Source organism: Leiobunum rupestre, chromosome 7 (genome assembly GCF_980474605.1).
Source record: "Leiobunum rupestre chromosome 7, qqLeiRupe1.1.hap1, whole genome shotgun sequence".
NCBI classification, from domain to species: Eukaryota; Metazoa; Arthropoda; class Arachnida; order Opiliones; family Sclerosomatidae; genus Leiobunum; species Leiobunum rupestre.
In genome coordinates, this window is record NC_143390.1 from 31,965,834 (window position 1) to 31,988,864 (window position 23,031).

The 23,031-nt window shown below is 37.3% G+C and overlaps 1 protein-coding gene across 1 annotated transcript in view; it reads right to left on the reverse strand.

Moving 5' to 3' along the window:
- Positions 1 to 23,031, reverse strand: part of LOC149936074 (cell adhesion molecule Dscam1-like) — a 68,334-nt gene that overhangs the window by 10,038 nt on the left and 35,265 nt on the right. The window contains exons 3-4 of the mRNA XM_090153611.1: positions 18,404 to 18,565; positions 5,855 to 6,013 (exon numbers count right to left, since the gene is read on the reverse strand). Of these exons, the coding sequence (XP_090009737.1) occupies positions 5,855 to 6,013; positions 18,404 to 18,565 (321 nt within the window). The remainder of the gene's footprint in view (positions 1 to 5,854; positions 6,014 to 18,403; positions 18,566 to 23,031) is intronic.

Consider the following 23,031-nt stretch of genomic DNA (forward strand, 5'->3'; position numbering starts at 1 on the left):
ATCAGCCTTATATACACGTATAGTGGAAGATTGAAAACGAAATTGGATATTTTTTAATGCACGATCCACTACCTTTCCTTATATATGCCAAAACTCTACAGGAGTTCGTCGCTTCTTCCGTTCGCGTACGAGGGATGTATCGACCTATCGATTGTAACTTTCGGGTGGATATTGTTTGGAAGTTTCGGCGAACGGCAACGTGTGGAAAGGTATTTGAGAAAGCGAGGATCTATTTAGAGAAAAACCGCGTTTAGTTCGTTATAAAGTATTGGGGAAATGCACGTAGTGGCACTGATATAAAGGAAAAGTCTTAAAGGCCGACTACATAGTTATTCGTTAAAAGGTACCACCTATGGACTGCGATGCAAAGGATGATAAAATTAGCGAATAAGTAGATTAGTCCATTAAGAAAAGGGATAAAAAAGGTAAACCCTAAACAAATTTGAAGAAATTTCAAAAACTTACAAATAGCTCGTACCGATAGGGCTTCGAGCAAACAAAATGACGCGAAACTCTGACCAAATAGATCTTTGAGATCTTTGAAATTTATATTGTTTAGGCTTAGTTTCTCTTTTCGGTGTAATAGTCGCAAGGATGATAAAATTGGCGAATAAGTAGATAAGTCCATAATGAAAAGGGATAATAAAGCTAAACCCTAAATAAATTTGAAGAAATTTAAAAACTTACTAATAGCTCGTACCGATAGTCGCAAGCCAGTATTCCCGTACGGTACTGACGAGTCCCAAATAGGACGAAACCGGTCTACCGTTGGAATTTCTGGCTAATTTATTTAATTTAATTTAGTTTTTCACTCGAAGATCTATTTGGTTTGAGTTTCGTGCATTTTGTTTGCTCGAAGACCTACGGGTTCGAGCTATTTGTAAGTTTTTTAAATTTCTTCAAATTTTATTTAGGGTTTAGCTTTTTTATCCCTTTTCTTAATGGACTAATCTACTTATTCACTAATTTTATCATACTCTGTCTTTGGCTGGAAGTTGGCTCGTTGCAAGACACATGTGCTATGCAAGCAGCTTACTACCAGTGAAAAACAGAGTAAACCGAATAACTATGTAGACGGCTTAAAGCATCTATCTATACATGTGCGGGAAATTATTAAAAATATAGATTAACCGTTTAAAAGAAAAAGTCTCCGAGAGGAATCAAAAAAAGGATTCGTTACAACGAATTGGTTTTCAGAGTCTCGGACTATAGGTTGGTTTACAGTTCGTTCGACGCCGAGTTTGCTTTACAGGGGTGAGCAAAAACTCGGATTTTTAGCTTCTTTCAATCGAGAGATGGCGCCAATAGTTCCTAAATTGTAGCGAAAACGTACTAGTGGCGCCATCTCAAGAACTTCTGAAATTAAAAACAAAATCCTAACATCGCCCTGCACCTGTGACTTACTACCCAGTTATACATCAGTAAACCCCCCTATTAGGAGTTTCTTAAATTGACACTTTCCCTCGAGTTTTGGTCAACTTAGAAATACCTGCCAAATTAATTTTAAGAAAATCCTCACATTCAAGTAAGGGATAAAAGATTCATGATATCAGAAGATTATAAGAGATAATTATTCCATTAGACCTTTAAAATGAAACACGTGCATTCAATAGATGCGCTTCTTAATAGGAGCACATTTCCAGCTGAATCGTATATGAGCGTATTTAGCGCGTAAAATCTCTACCTTAGCGTAAAAAAATCATAACTCTAGCTTTAATACAGGCCAAGTTACGATATTTTTAAACTAAAAAAAAATGACACTACGTAGGGATATTTATTTGTATAAAAACCATTTATTTCCGATGTAATCGTTTTAGAAAGTTAAACGACTTGTGCCCTTCCTTGAAATTCGTTTACTTTTAAAGTGCACGATAAAAACAAATTACAATGAAATGAAATAACATTATTGTCTAATGTGCACACCAATAGTTCAAACCTTCAAGGCCATACGCAGCAATTATTAGAAATTTATATAAGTTACTATATCATAATATTTAAACATTCATAAATTACAGAAAATAAACGTGTATATATTCTGAACCAACTTTGAAGCTTTAAAATATCTTGGTATTTGCACGATAAAAATCAATTTGGTCACTTTACAGGTCATTTGGAATCTCGTTAAAGTAGATGAAATGTTATTTTTTTTAAATGTTATCATTTGCCTCGTTTTTTCGTGAAATTTGGGAGATTGTGTTATGTTGGAAGTGTTGGAGTTACAAATACTTTTTTTGGGGAATATTAATTATCGTCTTTAAGCGAAAAATTATATCGATTCCAAGCATAAGTAGTCTAGTAGATAGTCGTGGTCGTACGGTAATTTTTTAGTAAATGAGAGTGGGTGAGCTCATTTTAGTGAGGAAATACTCAGCGCAGCCTCCCCGGTAAAGCATTATAGTAATAATAATATATTATGTATGTATCCCCTTACTATTTTTTTCTTGGGAAATGTATTTTGGAAAATTACCGGAAGGCTGCGTTGGTCCATGTTGTGAAGCCTGAAATTTCTCGGCTTAAGTTTAATCCATTGCGCGAACAGAAAACAAAAATATATTTCTCTAGAAGAGAGATCACACTAAAAGGATTCGACCCGCTAGTTCGCACTCTGGAACCAAAGAGACCTTGTCCAGTATCCCGACACCCCTTATATAGTGGGCCTCTCGGATGACGATATCGGTCTCCAACTAGAGCCTAGCGCCGCCGATCCAACGCCGCCACCGACAATATTTTCTCTGGCACCGAGCCGCTGCCGCCGAGTGATTTACTTTTTGGCGCGCCGCCGACGCCGCCGCTGCCGATAAATTTTGATCCCGCCATCGATTTTTTTTTTTAATTTTCAAAAAGGGGAGAAACGTTTGCCGCCACCCAAAAAATTCAACTTTTTAAAAATTACCGCGCCGCGCGGCCACTGGTGATTTTCGCGAAATGACAACGCCAGCCCAAATGAAATCGGCACTATGCTCTATCTCCAACCCAATTAACTGGAAAACAAAGCCCGCCAAGAAATCTTACTCACTGTGGTGCAATAGTAAGCATTCGCAAATGTGGGCTTTACAATGTTTCAATCAAATATCATTAACACGATAGGAAGATATTGATTATATCTATTTTTAAAGGGTTTTCTTTAATAAAATATAATTATCATAGACAAATATTAAGATCTGTAGTTTCATAAATTTAGATATGTTTTTACGTATGCAGAAAATCTAAACCAAAATCCAAGCACCAAAAAAATAAGTATAATAAATTAGGAAAATCAATTTCATTTGATATCTTAAAACGCAAATGGCTTTTAAGTAATGGCGAGGTCCCTTTTTAACGAGCGGCAGCCAGAGGACGCGTCCGCGACGCCCCTCACGATAGTTCTTCTAAATACATACGCGTAATTACTAAAACGTCATTAGCACGTTCGAGAGACCCTTAACGACTCGGAACCAATTGCGAAAGGGAAAAAGAGAGAAATAAGAAAAGTGTAAACTCCGAAAGACCGTCACCGTCAGACTCGCCCCGATTATAACCCACATTAGGAGAACCCAAAACCGGCAGACTGTACCCAAATTGTCACCTTCGCAGCCGCTTTCTGGTGAGGTCCGAGAAACGTACATAGTGTATAAAGCGCGGCGTTTAGTTCGGGGGCTGTATTCCGACATAAGGAGTAAAGAGCCCGAAACGTTTATAACAGTTTTCGTGGGATTTCCTTCTCCCTTTCATCTTCCGCTTCGTCGTCATCATTAGGTGCGACTTTGCCCTTTGCAGCGCATTAGCCGATTTTAAAAATTCCGGGTCAAAAAATTTTGCGTACAGACGAAAAATTGGGTTAAAAATATATATTTTTTTAAAGTGGCAACGGTTCATACAATACTCGATCTTAGACCTTTTTCAAGTGGAGTTAATGAAGTGAAGGTTTAGGGCGGGGGGCCAAAATATAATGAGATCTTCAAAAATGGTTTTGCTACTAAGGGTGTCATCTAATAAAAAAACCTTAATTTCACCCAAGGTTACTGGAGATTTCACTAATATGAATTTCACCAACCTTACCTCAACATCCTACGAGATCCCATTTTTTTCCACATCGAGGGAGATTTTATAATATATTTTCCCCTTATCACCACGAAAAATACTTTTTGCCGAAATATTTTAATACCCCCGATATCTAATGACCAAGTTCCCTTTAGAGATTAAATTTAGTTTTCTTTCCTAGAAAGCGCATTTTATAAATTACATTTGAATTTGGTAATTTCTCGGTAAAGCTTCTCAGACGACAATAAAAAAACATTTTGGGACAAAAATTTAAAACGGCGGCGACGTCCTAATAATGTTATCGGCTGATTAATGACAGAAAAAGTCCACCCGACGAACTAATACTATCGGGAAATTATATACGTGTACATTTGGAATGTCTTAGACTGCATTGCCACACAGATAAACGAACGGGCTAAAGCAACTCCCCCGCGACGCGACGGCGAGCTTGACCGAAATTTTTTTTTAGGACTAACTAATTTTTTTTGTGTCGAAGTTTTGTCCTAAAGTAAACCAGACTTGACTTTAAAATTCACTTGCCGCCAAACAAAAATTGAATTCTGAAGATCTTGAAGAATTGAAAAAGTTGTTATCGAAAATTAGGCAAAATATCAACACACCAACGCAGGTCAGAATTTATTTGGATACTCTAGACGAAACTGAACATTGCTGTGTCAAAATTATTTTGCAGAAATGAAAATATGTTGAGATATTAATTATGTAAAATTAACGTTAATTAGCGTTACTTGCCGCCAAAATTTGACTCGTTTAATTGTTGCAAGTGAAGTAGGATACGCGATGGGCTAAAAAGAAATAAATATGCAATAAAAGTAAAACATTGTCCAATTTTAATTTGCGTAAGTTAAATGTTAGTAAATTGTTTTATACGGTCAAGGAGAAGGCGAGTGCAAGGTAGCTGCTGCCTTCCAAGTTCCAAAATGCCGAAAAACAAATTTTCCCCTAGACATTTCGCGCGGCCAAATATCCAGGGATAAAATGTTTCCTTCGACCAGAAGGAGGAAGTGCCCTTTTAGAGTAAGCCCAAAGTCCTAGAGGATCTTTGAAGTTAAGGGAATGGATCACGGAAGAGTGCTTGAAATCGGGGTCGTATTCAAGAGAAGCGTAAAATTACTAACTGTCAGTGTAAATTATTGACTCTGGTTGTTTTCACAATACCAATATATAATCATAAACTAACTAACTTCGCTCTCGGGATTGGGGCACGCAGCACCACCCCAACCCCATTCTTGCTAATCCCGATGGGCCGTCTTGCATCGCGACCTAGAGGACATATTACCGAGAAAAAAATGCAATATAATTTTTCCCCACCCAATATTCCACAAACGGAAACTTTTGTGTATCTACTACCCTACAAACTTAAAAGTAACGCTAGAAAACGTTAATTTTCAGAAATTAATATCTCCACGAATTTTTATTTCCATAAAATAATTTTGACACAAGAATGTTCGGTATCGTCTAAAGAATAAAAATAAAAAATAAATAAAATCAGACATGCGTTGGTGTGTTGGTATTCATCCGAAAATGGTTCTATTTTAATGTCGAATAGGTGCTATAAGTTTGCGTCACTACGCGTAACATCTCAACTGCAAGCCACGCCCATTATCTTCCTTAGACACAAAGTGTATAGTTTCCTGTTTTGATTAATTAACTAAAGTTAAAAGTTGACTTGAAATATTTCAAAAATAATTCCATTTTATAAACTAACTAAACGCATTTGATTCCTAATTTGTTTCGATATAGCTTTAGGTATTCTAAAACGATCAGTATAATGTTATGGTAAACAACCAAGAAATTTACAAGAACAAATTCTTACCTGATAAAATTAGTTTGGCAAAGTTAGTGGTTTTCATAATTTCTCCGGTTAGTAAGTTCTTCATTCGACATCCGTACTTTTTCATGGCATCCGTCGGGGTGACATTGCTGATGTGCAAGATACCGGGCCGAAAAATCTGATATCGGCCGTAATTAACTTCTAAAACGAAAAAAAAACAAAAAAACAGAAGACCATCAGTCGCTTGAAAACTCCATCGGATACTTCAAAAATTGCCCCTTTTTACCAACAAGCATTTCATTAACTGGTAAAAAAGAAAATTATATTCTGATGGGCGGTTAAATGGGCGGTTGGGGTGGATAGAATCTGGCGATAACAGTCTCGCTCTAACTCTTCCAAATTAGAAACGATAACAATCAGTAAACCATTTCTCTTTGGCATCCGCGACAAAAATATTAACAACCAGTCGACCGAAACAAAGAATTTATATTCATTAAAATGTCAGAAATGGGGTTTCGCGTCGAGCGGAGTCTCTTCCGAAGAAGAAATCGCTCTATTAATTATGGGCGAACTTTTGCCGGGGATTGCTTTTCAAAAACACACCCGCTCCGAGCTCCCTTTGTTTACCCTAAAGGATGACGGCGACTTTATAGTCTCGGAGTATAATTGAAAACTTATAAAGTCGATTCCGAGCGCGCCTTCGGACCAAAACGACGCCGGCTGCCCGAGGCTTAAGCCCGCTAGCGAAAGGCTTGATGAATGAGTGAAAATAATTGTTAAGGCCCCCATAGTCTCCTTAATTGATATACAGGCCGGTTCGATCGAATAGAAAGGCCTATAGTGAGCGAACGGACGCCGCAGTAGGGCCAATTATGAAACTTAGCGGCGGGGAGCGGAAAATCTCTCATTTCCTGAATTAGTCGCTGCAAATGATTGCGCTAACGATTAGGATAAATGACGTTAGGCGAAATAACTGCCTTGTTCGTTAAGGCCCCCGGGTCACTGAGGGAAAATGCCCCTCTCTCTCTCTCGCCGCTCTTTGACGCGCGCTGACTTCCAATATAATCTGAACGCGTTAAAGTAATTCGCTCCAGGACTAATCAGATAGACCGAGGACATTTCGCCGGAAACTTCATCAAAGATATCCTCTCTCTATTCGACGTCAAATTTTAAAACTTACCTAAAGCTGATACCCGCAAATTCTCGCGCGAGTTCTAATTGGAAAACTTGAAGCGATTAATATCATTTTCGAAGACGCGCGGAGGCTCTCCGATATCGGGAAATTACCGGTACATGGTCTCAACACTTTACACACGGCGCTTAATAGTGTAAATCTCGCGAAGCTCAAGAGGAACGGAGCCGCGTACGAAATGCGCTGGGATATTCAGCATCGATGGGAAATCGGGAATGTGGACGCTATAGCGCGGCTTAAGGATTAGCTCGTACATTAATCCATGAATTTAATTTCCCTCTTTAAGCTTTAATTGACTCTCGGGTGATTTTGATTTAGACTGTGTATCGAGGTATTACCGATTATTATCCGTTATTTTGGTGGGCAGGCGATGCTTTCGTAGTATATTCGCGATCATCTCTTCATGCCAAAAGCTTTGGGAAAGGTTTCCACTAATCAGCATAGAACCAAATCTTAATATTGTTAATACATTTCTGAAAATTGCTCATTTCGGCTTAAAACGTTGGAATTGTTGAATATTTGACAGGATTATGCCTATTTATTATAAGGTCAGATAAACTACGTCATTTACACCAAATGTAAAATTTACCTATTCCGTTTGATTCGTATTACCACAAATGTTTTAAGTTTCATGAAGCTGCAACTTGACCAATGTTTAGGGATAGGTGGTGGGCGTGGTTTAACTTCCAGGCAGTGCCTAACTATGCAAGGGTTACAGGTGCGGTCGCGTAGGGCTCAATCCTCAGGGGCCCCAAAAATTGATGAAAGAAAATTAATATTTTAAAATTTTGCCTACGCGATCAGCTGAGTGGTTCAGATTACGCTACCATAAACTTTATTACCGATAGTATTATATTAACTTGTTTTTAATATTCTTAATAATTTCAGATTTACGTTTTATCAATGTTTCTCGTATCATCACACGCGAAATACGTTAAAACGGGGGAAGCCAGAACGTAGTTAATTTAAATTATATTTCGTCTATATTGCCCCAGAAAAAGTATAAACATATTTTTTAATAACCACTTGTGCCATCCCTTTTTAATAGAGTATTGTAGGGAGCTGTGGGCTCGCGTGGCATAAACGACTTTCCACCACATTTCTACGCAATTTAACCCGACCACCATAAAGCATCAAAAGTCGTTAGGTGACATGAGCCTAGGGTGGTGCTTTAGGTATTAGCCTAGCTGATTATTATTTAAAAAAAAAGTTATTTTTATCAGTGTACGCGCTCCTTTTTTCTCAGTTAGAGTAAATAAAGTCAACTGCGACTTATTTAAAATTGATAAATCTATTAGCATTTTTCCTTTGTGAGGTTGTCATTGAGTATAAACCATTTATTATTGCCTGGCCAGATTTCGAATTTAGCTTCCTCATGGGTATATTGCGAAAAAACTTAAATTTTATTTTTCAAAATATATAAATATATTTTGATTTTTTTAAAATAACAATTAACTTAATTACTTAAAAATACTTATGGTATCCTCAATTATAATAGCACCATTAGTCTTAAAATGATTAAATAAATTTAGGTTTGGCCAGTTTTCGGCAGAAGTGGATTTTTACAAAAGCCCCGAATAAGTAGTTTTAGACTGCTTATCCGGCTGATTATTATAATGTGTCTGGTTCTACTACTTTTTGGGAGATTTGTGTAAAATACGACGTACATTTTTGTAGTCTTTGGACAATAATACAATTTAGTCTTCGTAATAAACAGTGTCGTCACTAAGGACTGTGTCTAATGGTACCTCATGGTGCCACCACTCCTGCAATGTACTTACTAGATCATAAAGCAACAATAATCAAATGGATCAGAAAATATAATTTTCTTACGATGATAGTGTCTTCACTTCTGCAGTAAGCACCCCCCAGCGCCCTAAGTAGTGCTTATCAACACTAAATTTTGTATGATATTTTCTGAAAATTATCCCATCAATAACGTTTTTATAATCAGTTTCCAGGTGGGGGTAATTTTACAAATGTTCACTTTCAATCGCTTTTTTTTGTAAGACATTTCGCTTTAAGGTGTACTAATTTAATAAATCTTACGTTTGAATACCCATAGGGCAATTAAGACCCAGGAGCATCACGGTTCTAAGGCCCATGCAGGGATGCTGAAGGGAAACTTGGGTTTGTAGAGGTACACGGTGAATTGCTTCACCCAGAGCGTCTTTCGAATACACCGAGTCAGCTAAGTAACATTTAAATTTGGTTTTAGGACAAAAATGTCAAATCCTATGTCGGTCGCCCAAAAGAGAAAAATATACAAGTATAAAATCTTAAAAAAAAATGTTTTTAATGGTATATTAACGGTCTAAAATATACATTACAAAACACTTTTTAGGGTTAATATATACAGCCTTAGGGGTTTTTTCTTGTCCCAATTATAAAACTTGAAAGGTGTAAAAATGGTGTTATATTACAACGTAAAAAGAGTGATTTAACACCAGTTAGGGTGTAGCTCCCTTAAGGCAGTAGTGTAACACCCTGAAGGGAGTTGTTTAGTACCCTAAAAGGAGAAGTCTTGTACCCTAAAGAACCCTGAAGGAGTAGTTTTATACCACACACTGTGTAATAACGGAACCAAAACGGAAGACAAAAGCACCCCAAACAGTGTAAATAAACACCCTAATAGGAAAAATGCTATTTAATGTGTAGAATAACATCCTTTACAAACCTGTTAAGGTGTTAAATATGATACAAGAAAAAACCCTTAAAGGTTTGAAAATAAACGTTTCATTTTAAGATAATATTCTTCGCTAGGTATTTTAAAGGTCATTCGTGACTATGGATTAGTTTTGAGTTTAATCCAAAATTACCGAATAAATGAATTTGCTTACATAAAATCAAGCATCATAAATGAATTGGTAGTCTTGACAACAAGTATATAGTCTTGACGATACTTGTTTTTAAATCGACAAACATTCACCGTCTACTTCGATGACCACCTCTAGCGCGATCACGCCACTAGCAAAAATGTATTCATACATCCTCATTAAAATAGCCGTATGAAGAGTTTCTTATATGTAAATTTTCGTTTACATTTCTAATCTATATCAAGTATTGCGCTGTATTTTTCCCTTATCAAGCTAATTCTTTTAACGGGAACTACGAGATCCACCCATTCTTGATTAACTTGAATACATTTTTGGTATTACATTTAGAATTGTTGAATATTTGTTAAAATTAGTTACATCTCATATACGGTTAGATCACGTAGAATGTCCATAAAAAAGGTAATAACGCGGCCAAATGTTACTAACACGTGAAAACTAAAATGACAACCACAACATAACAAAATCTTTAAGGGACCGTTCCCCATCATTTAATCTGTTTTTGGCATACTTAAGTCTTAAAATATTTCACGTCTCATAAAAAATATTGATCTTTCTTATCGGTTAACTCTTTTTCTAAAACTTTTTTTTTGGTGAACGATCTGTACGCTCCGCTTTTTATATCGAAAGTGCTTTTGGGTTAAAGTAAAGAGCGAAAGAGAGGCCCTGACCTGATTGATAGAGGAGCTTATAATAAACGAGGAAGAGCATTTATCGCTATCATAAGCCCGAGCTTCTTTCGTCCACTGGGTCTCCCGCGTCCCCCTCTACCTCTCACCCCCCAATCCCACTTTATATATATGAAGACCCGCCACTATAGAAAGATGAGAGAAAATTTCCTTTAGGTATCGACCAAACTTTCAAAAAATTCCCCCAACATGTTAACCGCTATCTAGTTCTAAAAATTCTCAAAATACGCTTGGGAAAACGACATTCAAAAAATGAAATATTTCGATAAAATGTACTCCTGGATATTTTTATAGGAAGACAGTATGGGTAGAATGAAACACGATATAGGTACTTTATTGCATAATTTACTACGAATGGTGACGAAAAGGTTCTTTTGGTGTATATAAAAATTCACACACGATATATTGTTTATAGAAATTTATCTTTTCAACTGGAAACGAAAATCACGTATGTACATTTATTGGCATTAACTCACATTTAGGTCTAAAGTGGTGACTTGGGTATTAGCGTAGCTGATTATTATTATTATTATTATTATTATTACTGTTATTATTCGAATTTACCCAAATGTTTCCACAGTTCCATTAATTAGAAGTGCAACTTTTATCATACACAATTCTATGAGCTTTCGACGCCAATATTTGGCGTGAGGCAAAAAATATCATAGTCTCGAGCGATATTATTTTAAATACTACTTTCACGCTGGCTTGTTTCACTTAAAAATTAAATTAGGGTTAATTTCAATGCTTCCGTCATCACTATTTCTTCAATAACTTTACAACCACAAATCCAATTTGAAAAATGAAACAAATGGTATTCATTTTTTCATGGCGTCATTTTGGAGTGGTCTGGCTATTTCCGGCTTTGGTGGTAGGGTATTAATTTTCACTGCAAATTATTTTCGTGAGGGTATAATTTCATAGAAGTCCTCATTCGGCTCTCTACCTAAAATAGAAACAAAATGGCTGCAAAGAGAAAACAGCCAGAAACTTTTGATCGGAACTGTATATAGAAAAAATACGTTTCACAATGTTATTATTTTAAGCAATATTTACCCGTGTATATGGAAATTTAAATTCGTTAAACAAACTCAAGAATACATTTAGATTAACAGAGAATGTGAAGTCTCAATTATATGATTTTTATGATTCTCCTCCGAAACGGAAAAAGAGCCTACAATCGTACTATTGTGTCTGTTACCTTTACTGGGAGGTAGGGGAGAACATTATACTAGAAAAGGCGAAGAGGTGTGGTTTTCCTTCAGGGTAATCTCGAGACAAACCTGGTGTTTCCCACATTCTCTCTGTCAACCTGAATACATTCTTGACCATGGGCGGTCGTGGACATTTTTTATATGGGGGAGACAATCTGGTTTAAAGGGTTTTCCCCCGAGCTCTTCGGTTTCCCCTTCCACAAAAACTTGTTTAGGTTAACGGTAATAGCTAGTGTGGGGATCTGTTGGCTCGCAGGGCTTGCCACAACCCTCCTACGCATTGTAAACTGGCCACCTGAATTAATGGCTTCAAATGTCGCTGGATGACTTAGGCCTAATGTGGTGCCTTGGGTATTAGCCTAGCTGATTATTATTATTAATAATAATACTGGGTACCAACTAGTTGACACTGTAAAAAGGGTGGTTTTGGAACACATTAAAAATTCATTTCATTTCATTATTATTCATAATTAGTCTAAGGGAGGGGGCAATCGTCTTACGTGTATTCATATCTCATGAAAGAGGGCATTTTACCGTTTACCCCTCTGAGGTTAACCATGCCCTTGACAAACATTATCGACCATTATGGCCATCCTTCGTAATCGTTGTAATCGACTCCGTTATCTAGACGTAACCTTACTTCGTGTAATTTCAGAGTTATCCGTGTAATCTGTGTACAGGCAAACTCTACGTAATACGCCTATGGACCCACATAACAAAATAAATAGATTCGAATTTGGCATAGCTTCAAAATAGGCTATTTTCGTAGTTATGGCGTTTTAAACTGGAAAATAAAACTAGTCCGTCTGTGGCTCTTGGCCTTTTCGAACAGAGAGAGAGAGAGAGTGTGTGAGAGAGAGAGAGAGAGAGAGAGAGAGATAGGAGGCGGGAAATCAATACGGGGGGTTTCTATTTTTAAAGTATCTTACAAAAAGGGCCACGAATGTATCGATAGGGAGATGGCCGCCTATTGCTCCGTTATTTTTCGACGCTTCGGGCCGCCGCTCTAACATCAATTTCAACTGTAAAGGAGCCTCGTAACAATACGTTTAAAACAACATTAAAAAGACGAATACCAGCCGCTCGTTGGCGAAAAAGATGGAACGTCCAGCTATACATCTTTCCGGCTTAAAAGCCAACAACCGCCGCAATGAGACGAAGAAACGCTTTCGGACAGAAGGCGGGAAAACACTTCCGAAATGTATCGTTGCCACCGACGGCCGAAAGTCATATTTCAAAAAAGGGTCACCCGTAATCTTTCAAAGAGGGAGGCGAGTGGGAGGGGGCTCCTCCCACGTGCCGCTTTTCAGTCGAAGCAGGTAAGAGCGAACTCCGTACACTGTGACATTAAATATTACATCTGCTAGTTTCTTTTCCCTCTCTCATTACCCAAACTTTCTTCCCCGCGATATATATAGGCAATAAAGCGTCCCAACTGTAATGGTTATGGGGCACGAAAGCCCCAATCGATACCGCGCCAATTCGACGGGGTTTGATGCCCCCGCACCACTCGCCAGATCCACCGCGGTGAATCGGGGGCTGTTTCAACACCACTAACGGGATCCGATGGGAGGAAATCGAGAGATTCGCCCCAAAGTATAAAAGAAATAAGCCTCGTAGAAGAGAAAATGCCATAGAGAGAAGTGGCCAGAAAAGTACCAGTATTTTCCTTAGTGCCCTAGCTACTGTATAAAAGGACTATATTCCAGAGAGAAATTGGACGAAAAACACGGTAGGTTAAGTTAACGCAGACGTAACTCATCCACGTACCTTGACTCAAATTGTCGCGTTATTCCGCGCTGTAGTTCGAAGCTCTCTCTATGGGAACATCTAAATCTGCCCTCAAAACTTTCCCGCAAGTTTTTTTTTTATATTCCCTGGATACGGGATCAAAATCTACGAAACTCGATTTATAGTAATGACTGTACATATATTTTGGTTCTTCGCCTATTTGGGGACTGCATCTAGTCTAGCGTAATCTGTTTAGAAAGCTTCCGTGAAAAACGGTGAACCTAAGAGGATTGCATTTTCGGTATCATTGAAGCGTGGGCCTTGGTTGCTAAAAATGTGATAACTTTGAAATCGTATCAGCGTAAAAACACTAGCTAGCTAATTTAAACCAGGAATTCATTATGATAGGTGTATTCAACTGTCGTTTCATTGTAGAGAAACCCACGCAGACGTGCTACGTTGTAATTTCCGTTAAGATATATTTTAATAACGCTCTATATCATGAACTAGCAAAACTATATTAATAGAGGCTAATGAAAAGTTAATTAATTTAATGAATGCATTCTTTACGGAAGACCTCAACCATTTCAGAGATTATCTCCTTAATAAACCACTAGGCAGCGTCGAAAATGTCAAAAGTCATAGGAAGGAGTGGCAAATATTTTAACCCTCTGGTGCGTTACGAGGTGGATGTCACCCTCAGATAACCTTAGAGAGAGTGGCGCAGTGGTTAGCACTTTCATATCTCAGCACGAGGGGCCAGGTTTTATCCCAGCTTGAGCCATAGGGTGAAAACTCGGAGATTCTCCATCTCCCCCCACTGGTTAAATTGGTTTTCCCACGAATTCTTCGGTTTCCCTTTCCATAAAAGGTTGTTGTGGTTAATAGTAAGTGTAGGAAGCTGTTGGCTTGCGTCAGGGCCGTGCTAAGAGGTCTCGCGGCCCCGGGCGAAATGCATTGGCGAAACTGAGTGTAGCGGCCCTCCGGTATATACATACGTATGGTAAAATTTTAGAGGCCCTGCTCAACCCCCCAAGCACGACCCTGGCTCGCGTGGCATGTAGGGCTGGTCACCAACTGCCTACGCAATATAACCCGGCTATTTGAATTAATGTCAATAAAAGTCGTTAGATTACTTGGGCCTAAGAGTATTAGCCGATTTTGTTTGAAGTTGGGCGTAATATAGACCTATATGAGATATGAAATTTTCGATTTGCCATGGCAACCGAAAATATCTCCTTTAAAAAAGCCAGGGATTTTTCTACGAAATGTTTTGAAAAATTTTTAAATCAGGAAATGGGTAATTTGGACCATATTTAGGTAAATTTCATTAAGTTTGGGTAAATTGGAACATTTGTTAGGTAAAATTGTAACAACCTTTGGGTAAAATAAGGAAAAAATCTTATTTTTGTTTTAGGTGGTCAAAACATTTTCGATTGCCATGGCAAATCGAATGGGTAGTGCAAAGTCTCCTTTTGGGAAATTTCATACCTAATCTAGGTCTACATTACACCCGACTTTGGAAATCGACAATAAACACCTCGGGTACTCTCCTTGTCAGTTGAGTATTATTATTAGTTACCGCACCGGATGCTACTAACTGTAGTGACGCCACTGATTACTTTAAGATAAATATAAATATGAAAAAATAGAAGGACTATTATGTTGTAAAAAAAAATTTTACCCATAAATCAACGGGCCAGAAACCAGGGTTCGAAACCACTTTTTTGGACCGACCCACCTCAAAAACCCAACTTAAAAATTCACTTTCAAATCTCATATTTTAAATGAAAAACCAACTTGTTCAATGTGCAATGACCACTTTAATATATCTTAGTATCTTAGATTGAATTGTAATGTGATACAAACTTTAGAAAGTTAACTTGAAACTTATAACTTGGTACTTCTACTAGTCCTTTGCTTCAGCTTTCGGCTTCTTAGTTTTTACCAAACGTGGCCGAATGATGAAAATATTCTTTATTTAGCAGGGCTAGACATCAGACACTTCTAATTTGTCTTAGTTGAACGTTTTTCGCCATATCGTCTAATACAAATTTGAAAAATTGTATACTAAAGAAAAAAACCCACCCAAATGAAAAAACCCACTAAAAACACACTGGGTTGGGCTCTTTGTAAAAAACCCGGGTTTTTCGAACCCTGTTAGAAACTAATCAAAAGTTAGACTACCTTTCGATTAACCTTCTTATTTTTATATATTTTTTAAAGTTGACCACTCCCACTTTCACGAATCCTTGATAAAAAACCAACAAAATACTCATATTGCACGCTATATTAGTTTAGTCTTACACTAACAACACTCTTATCTCTTTTAATTAAAAGTTATTCGCGCTTCGGGGAGTTATCATCGCTATCCTATAAATGAAATAACTCAACACTTTTATAGATCGTGGGTATAAAGGGACCAGCGTCTTCAGTTTTTTCCCGGGGAGTTATATCTGTCGATAAGTCCGCCGAAGACAGAAGGTCCCTCTCCCAGGGGAAATTTCTTCCTTCTCTAGCTCCATGTAAACATGCCAAATTATTTATAGACGACCCTTGCCCCATTAATATTTCTATAACGATTCTTTCGATTGCCTTTTTCCCCGTAAGGGGGCGCCACTCGTGAAGAGGGGCGCGTATCTACACTCGAAGCGAAAGAAGAGAAGCCTTCCCAAGGACGTATTATTATGGTCAAAGGAAAAACAAACATTTCCGTATAACGTCAAAGGGGGACAATCAAGGAGAGAAATATAACCGTCCACTGTCCACACTCTCTGCCTTTTTCTTCGATAAATATCCATTATAGATTTGCGTTTGCCGTTTCCACGCGCCCCCGATATTAGTTTGGTTTGAGTTACCCGGATTCTCGGGGGAGTTACTTCTAAACACGGAAATGGATAAACGGGAGTGTACCGAACGAAATTGGAACGAATTAGCTTTCTCATTTTTCGAACTCCCAAGACGGGTTTTTATATTTTGCAAGAAAATAAATTGCACAGTGATCTACTTCGAATATATCTCCAACAAAAAATTTAATCTAGCGATGATTTGATTTTTCTTGCAATGCATTTTATTAAAATTGTGAACCATACACTATCATACGTAAGGCAATAGACATAAGAAGGATATTGAACACTTTCGATGATGGTCTTTCCTTAAACGATTGTGTAAACGGAAGTTTTGGTATAAAAAAACTCTTCACTCAATGCCAGAGTCACTGCAGGCTAGATTGACTTAACCTCGTTTAGATCTCAAATACGAAAATAACAACCAACAAACTCGATATAGGGGGTATAATAGTACATTTTATGTTTGGTTAAAATAATTCATAATTATTGAGCCAAGTAATCTTTATTTTTACCTATAAAAGCGAATCAATTTTCACTAAGACTTGCTTGATCCGTTAAAAATACTATTGATGGAGATTTCACTAGCAGTTCCAGAGACTAGTAAGAACCATAGTTGAACATAAGGCACTTGTCACGGCATTTGACTACTAAAATAAATGCTCTGACTACTAAAAATTAATTGAAATCTGGGGGCTCACTAGTCAACTTGACTAGCGAATAATTTACCTAAATATTAATAAAAAGTGGCGAATATGGCGTATCATAAATTCATCATTCATTAATCCCATTTTATTTTTTAAAAAAATGTGATCGGCCAAAGTCGTGTAACTCAAGTCATAATTAACTCCTATTTTAATTCTGACGGGTTAAACAAAATGTTGTACTGATATTCTTGTTTTTATACCCCCATTTTTATCCCCACTAGTCAGTGACTACTAAAAAAATTAAGATAGGAGGCGCACTAGTCCGGCTGACTACTTAAAAAAATATCCTTATGTCCAACCCTGGTAACAACTAGCAAAGTGTTGTCAGTCCTTAACCACCTGGTGCATTATGTTGTCGCTCATTTTCTAACATGTCAGAAAGGATTTGTCATACTTTACCCAGCAACGATCGCCCACATATAAAATTATTGTTCTAGTTTTTGTATTCACCGTCGCATAAATTTTTGATATAGCGCAAGGCTACGTAAAATGTATCCGCGGTACGACAACTGCCTTACGAACAACGTCGTAACTTGTTGCCTTTAGCAAATACGACGCCTACGCACCGATCTTATTGAATTTTTTAAACTCTTTTACAATTACATTCGGGATGAGAAGTTCTTCAAAATGTGTATAAAGCGCAGCAAATTTTAAATGCATATCGTTTCACCACAAATCGACAACAGTTTTTCGGAAATAAGATTGGTAATGAGTGGAAAAATTAACCCTCTAATGTTAAAGCTAAGTCGGCAATCTGTAGCTTCAAAGCGCGTCTGAATAAATATAAAATCTGGTGAAATGTAAATGTAATTATACGGAAATTTAATTGTCATTCCTTAAATTTAATTTTCGTTCATTAAATTTAATTGCCATTCTTTAAATTTAATTGTCGTTCTTTAAATTTAATTGACGTTCCTTAAATTTTATTCTCATTCCTTAAATTTAATTTTCGTTTATTAAATTTAGTTGTTGTTCCTTAAATTTTATTGTCATTCCTTAAATTTAATAGTCATTCCTTAAATTTAATTATCCTTCGTTAAATTTAATAGTCATTCCTTAAATTTAATTATCATTCGTTAAATTTAATAGTCATTCATTAAGTTTAATTGTCATTATTTTCAAATTTGATTGTTTGAATTTTATTTTATAATTGCACAAGACAGTATATAGTGTCTTTCAAATTCATTCAAAAGTATTTTATTATTTAAGAGTTAAGTCGGTATACAGTATCATCTGTACAATAAACTCATATGATTTAAAAAAAAATTATGATGCGAGACTATTACGTTACTTTAGATACTAGGACATTTTTCTCTGGTCGGAAGGGTTTTTGGGCAATTGAACGTGTCGGAAGGAGAGAAATGGTGAAGACATTTACCGTTATTTCCGTCGGCGATGAAGGCCATTCCATCGTCTGTCTGCCATTCAGAGAGGGTGACATGGTTGCCAGTGGGCGTGTGAACGTGGCATCTAAAAACTGCCGTGTTCCGCAAAGACACGTACTCGTCGTCCACCTGAACTTCAGCCGGACCACTGATGACTGAAACGGACAAATGAGCGGCGAATTAAGGCAAGATAAGCTAAAGTACTCAATATATTAAATTATTAAACCAACAAGGTTCTTGTTAAAATAATTTTCGTTTCGAGTAACTTGTTCTCAAAGCGAATAAAACATCAACGCATTCTTTATAGAAGACCCCAAATAATTTGAGCAAGAACTCACTAATAGGTGTTTCTATAAAATAAAACAATTAAAATTAGAAGAATAATTTTTTTTATCTGCGTCATGAGCGCATGTTATTTAAGTGCTTTACTTGCCCGTGAGATTTGCTCGCGGGTTTCAGATTCCAAAGGGTCTCGCAACTGCAGCGCGTGCTCTCTACCTTCAAGAGCTACAGCTAAGTGACGTAGACAAAACATTATCACATGACCTCCCGTATTTTATAGAAACACCTATTAGCGTAAGAAATATTTAAAGCGGCTAGTATTGAAAGTGTTGGGGTACCACACCAAATACTCATGTAAGACAAAGGAATCGGTAAGTAATCATTTAAACGTCTGCAAGTCGGTTAAGGGTCAGGTCGGTTTTTCCCACTAGGGCCGACTCTTTTTCGATCTTTAAAATTCCAATTATTTTTAGTACAATTTTCTTCCTAACAGATTCATAGTAGCGCATTTTTGAGTATTGAATGGACAGCACGCCCGACCTAGTTTCGAACTGGTTTTCCGACCGAAAAGGGCATGTTGGGCCGGCTAGCTTGTGCTGCATGGTTATCTGCTGTTATATTCCCTTTAATGTCCGTCCAGCCATGCAACCATGTATTCAATAATGGGTCAGACATATTCGAGGCTTTACTGCCATAACGATGGTAACGTACAGCGGACTAAAGCGATTTTCAGATTATTATTGGCAAGGCTTTTTGAAAAACTTTATTTGATAGAATTTTAATATGAATTAATATTACAAACTTATGAATTACAATTGAAAAATATCGAACCTAAACCGGTATTTTTTTAAGAATTACGAGCAATGAGCACGGGTATTGTATTACCGGGATTTAATTGAGTCTGCCACGAATAAATGACGCCTTAAATTGGTTTTCTGAGTATAATTTTTCGCACATTCAGAGACAAAGGGAGTTGATGTAAGAAAACCGTGACGTGACGTTTACGAGATCGTGTTTAGAAAATTGAAAAATAGTTAGCTTTACAATCGTAACAACAGGGTAGCTTCTCTCCATTTAGGGAAATACAAAATAAAACTTGATTTAGGGTTTAAAAATAGATTCCCCAATACAGACTGCTAGCTGTCGCTGCTAGCACTCCTATTTAAGCCACGGCTCCGCCATTTTGTTAGTTTATACGATAATAATTTACGGTGCTGCCCAAATTTTCACAAACTCATTTATCTGTCCCGGTAATAGAATTTACATGCAATGAGGAGCAGTTTTTCACAAGCACAGTGGCACGTTCCGCTAAACACTTTCCACGGAGTATGCACCGTTATTATTAAGAAGCGGAAGAACCCCCTAGAGTGTTGTAAGGCATCATATGCAACAAAGTTGAATTAAAAATCCATCCCTTGACCACCAGCTTAGAACGCGTATTGATATTTATGAAATAAATGTACAAATCGATGATACACTTGGAATACAAAAGGATCCATTGGCAGGGTGCGGTGAATGCGTGTGAAGAAATGGCTGGGGCTTAGATTACTTCGAATGTAAGACGTTACTCGTATTTTAAAAATCATTGGTTAACCGAAGTCACGAACTAAAATCTTGCCTGTTACAAAGTTTCCATAGAAGATTTTTCAATCCCTAATAATTTGTGTTATATAACTTAGGAAAATTTGAGCTATTAATTTCCAAACAGGTCTAAGCCTCCCGATTACAGATAAACATATCGATAAAGATGGATGTTAGTGTATGAGAAGACGCCGTAGCGCTTTAGAAAAAGGCAAAGTACGCGGATGAAGAAGAAAAATTGTTTGTATTAGAAAGTTCAGTCGGCTGGAAAAACCTTATTCCCCGTGTATGGAGGATGAAGGCTTCCTTTGGAGCGAGTGCAACGCACAAAAGCTCGATCGCGGCCGGGCCTCCAATGTCCTCGACCAACGGCGGTAGCGATCGGCCCAGTCAAGGAGGAATCACCACGCGAGAGAGAAAAGAGAAAAAGTGTGGGTAGAGGATATCGCCTGATGATACCTTAATACCCCTTTTAGCCCGAACCATAATCGAAGCGAGAGGAATGGTCGATTTTTTATACTCTATGACGGCTATTATAGAGTCGGCATTACGGCCCTCGGAATTGGCTTCGTTCAGCTACCGCGGATAGAGAGAGGGTCAGGATGAGCGGAATATATGATGGGGAGGGGAACGACGATGCTATCTTTCTAAATAGAGGCTTATAACGGAGAAGCAAATGTGAATGGTCATTTATTTTGATTAGTTAGCCTCGACTAGACCCTGCCGTCCGTATCGAGAAAAATTAGCTTCCTTTTTTTTTAATATTAAAGGGAAAAATACTGGCCATTATCATGAAAAGTTTAAAAAATAATAAATCGTTACCATTTATGCCTAAAATAAAGCTAGGATTGGCAAACCTGGAAAACGATAGCTATTGAAACTTTCTCTTCTTTTCTATGGAAGGAACAATTTCAGAGTTTACGAATGAAGTAAACTATATTGTTTTTGGGTTATAATCAGCAATTGTAATTGTAAAATGTGGTCTCGTCAATATCGAATTTACGAAAGAAAATAGTATAAAATATGTAAATAACAATAGGAATATTTTAAAGGGTAATGCAATAACCTTGTTAATACGCATCTCAAAATCTATTAGCCTCACTGCAATGTTTGGTTTCATATACATAATTTAAAAAGTAAACATTAAAATTTGGTATTCATAATGTTGATAATATCAAGCTGATAAATTCCTAGTATATATAGAATATTCCGCAACTAGTCTTCCGTATCTATGTATTATAAAGCTCAATCATTGTACTATCCAGCTAGTTTATATCAAAACCAACTCTAAACACGTATTACTTGTAGATGAGAGGGACTAAAAGCTTTTAAAGGAGGAAGTCATTAACGACAACGAATTCTCTTTGAAAGAAACTACCCCCAACTGAAAAGATAAGCGAAATTTCCCTTGCCATATCTTTCGGGACAATTTTTCCAAGACAAAAGAGATAGAGGGTCTGCCGCTTCCTGATCTCATCACTTATATTCAAAACTCTCTTCCTCCAGCGCTCCTTCTCCAAAGAACTTATATCTAAATTATGGAGTCGGTAATAAATATCTAAATTAAGAAAAAAGATGAAACCTTGTCATATTCCCTCTTTTTCGCGGGGAGACGATATTAAAAATACAAAGAGACCAGGCTAAGAACGGGTATCACTAAGACCCACCTCTTCTCCATTTTTTCAGATCTACATACGTGTACTAGAAGAGGTGGGAGGAGGGGTGCCATTTTATTCAGTTCTACGATTTTAAACGTCATCCATCATTTTGACGCGAGGATTTTTAACAAAACCATTACTTTGACGATGCAGATGTTTACCGTAGCTCGGTCTAAAAAAGCAGAGCAGCTTCCAAAGGGTCTCTCCTTCCCCTAAATGTAGTCTTCCCCTCAACCTAGAAGATGACTCGTACTCTAGTTGGCATTCTAACAAAGGCCAAAACGTGGGGACTTTACCCTCTCCATCGCCCTCGGTAACACTGTCGGATATACTTGGTTTAAACTAAGGGATCCCATTTACTTTACGGCCGGTCGATCGAGAAGCGGAATAGACCTTTTTCTCCATTATAATAATACGGGCTAACGCCATGGCGAGTAGAAATACCGTAGATAAACTATACAAATGGCGTCGCTCCTGAATAGACCAAATAAAATGGGCTATAGAAACGCAATGGCTCCATTCCTATATTCCCTATACACACCGATTTCCTACCACCTATCGGCTATTTTGAATAATCCTCATTTTCCCAAAAGAAACATTAGAAGAAGTAGGCTTTGCTCAAACTATGAAATATTCACCATCCAAAAATATATCTCCATATTGAACTCCAAGTGTATACAATTCTGATTAAACTAGATATAAGGAACCACCTAAGGACTGCATTGCAAAGGATGATATAAGGAAAGCTAGCAACTCCACAAAAAAATGGACATCCAATATCCCAACACCCCATACATTTTTAAAGAAGTCCACCCGTTTTCAAAATGTACATTTCACGAAATTATATTTGTTCTGAGAAAATATAAAAACAGTTTCCAGAAACTCGAAAACATATATGCTTAAAAAAACAATTTAATAAATAACTAAAATAATACGGTCGAGGGATTCCGATCTGAAGCAAGATGCTGCATTTGACTATGGTCAAATGAAGCATCTTGCTTTTAATTGGACCACACATTGATTTCATTTTTAGTTGAGGCATTCCGTTTTTCTAAGGTAGTTGGAAAAAACCATCTAAAATGTATCGACTTACAGAAAGG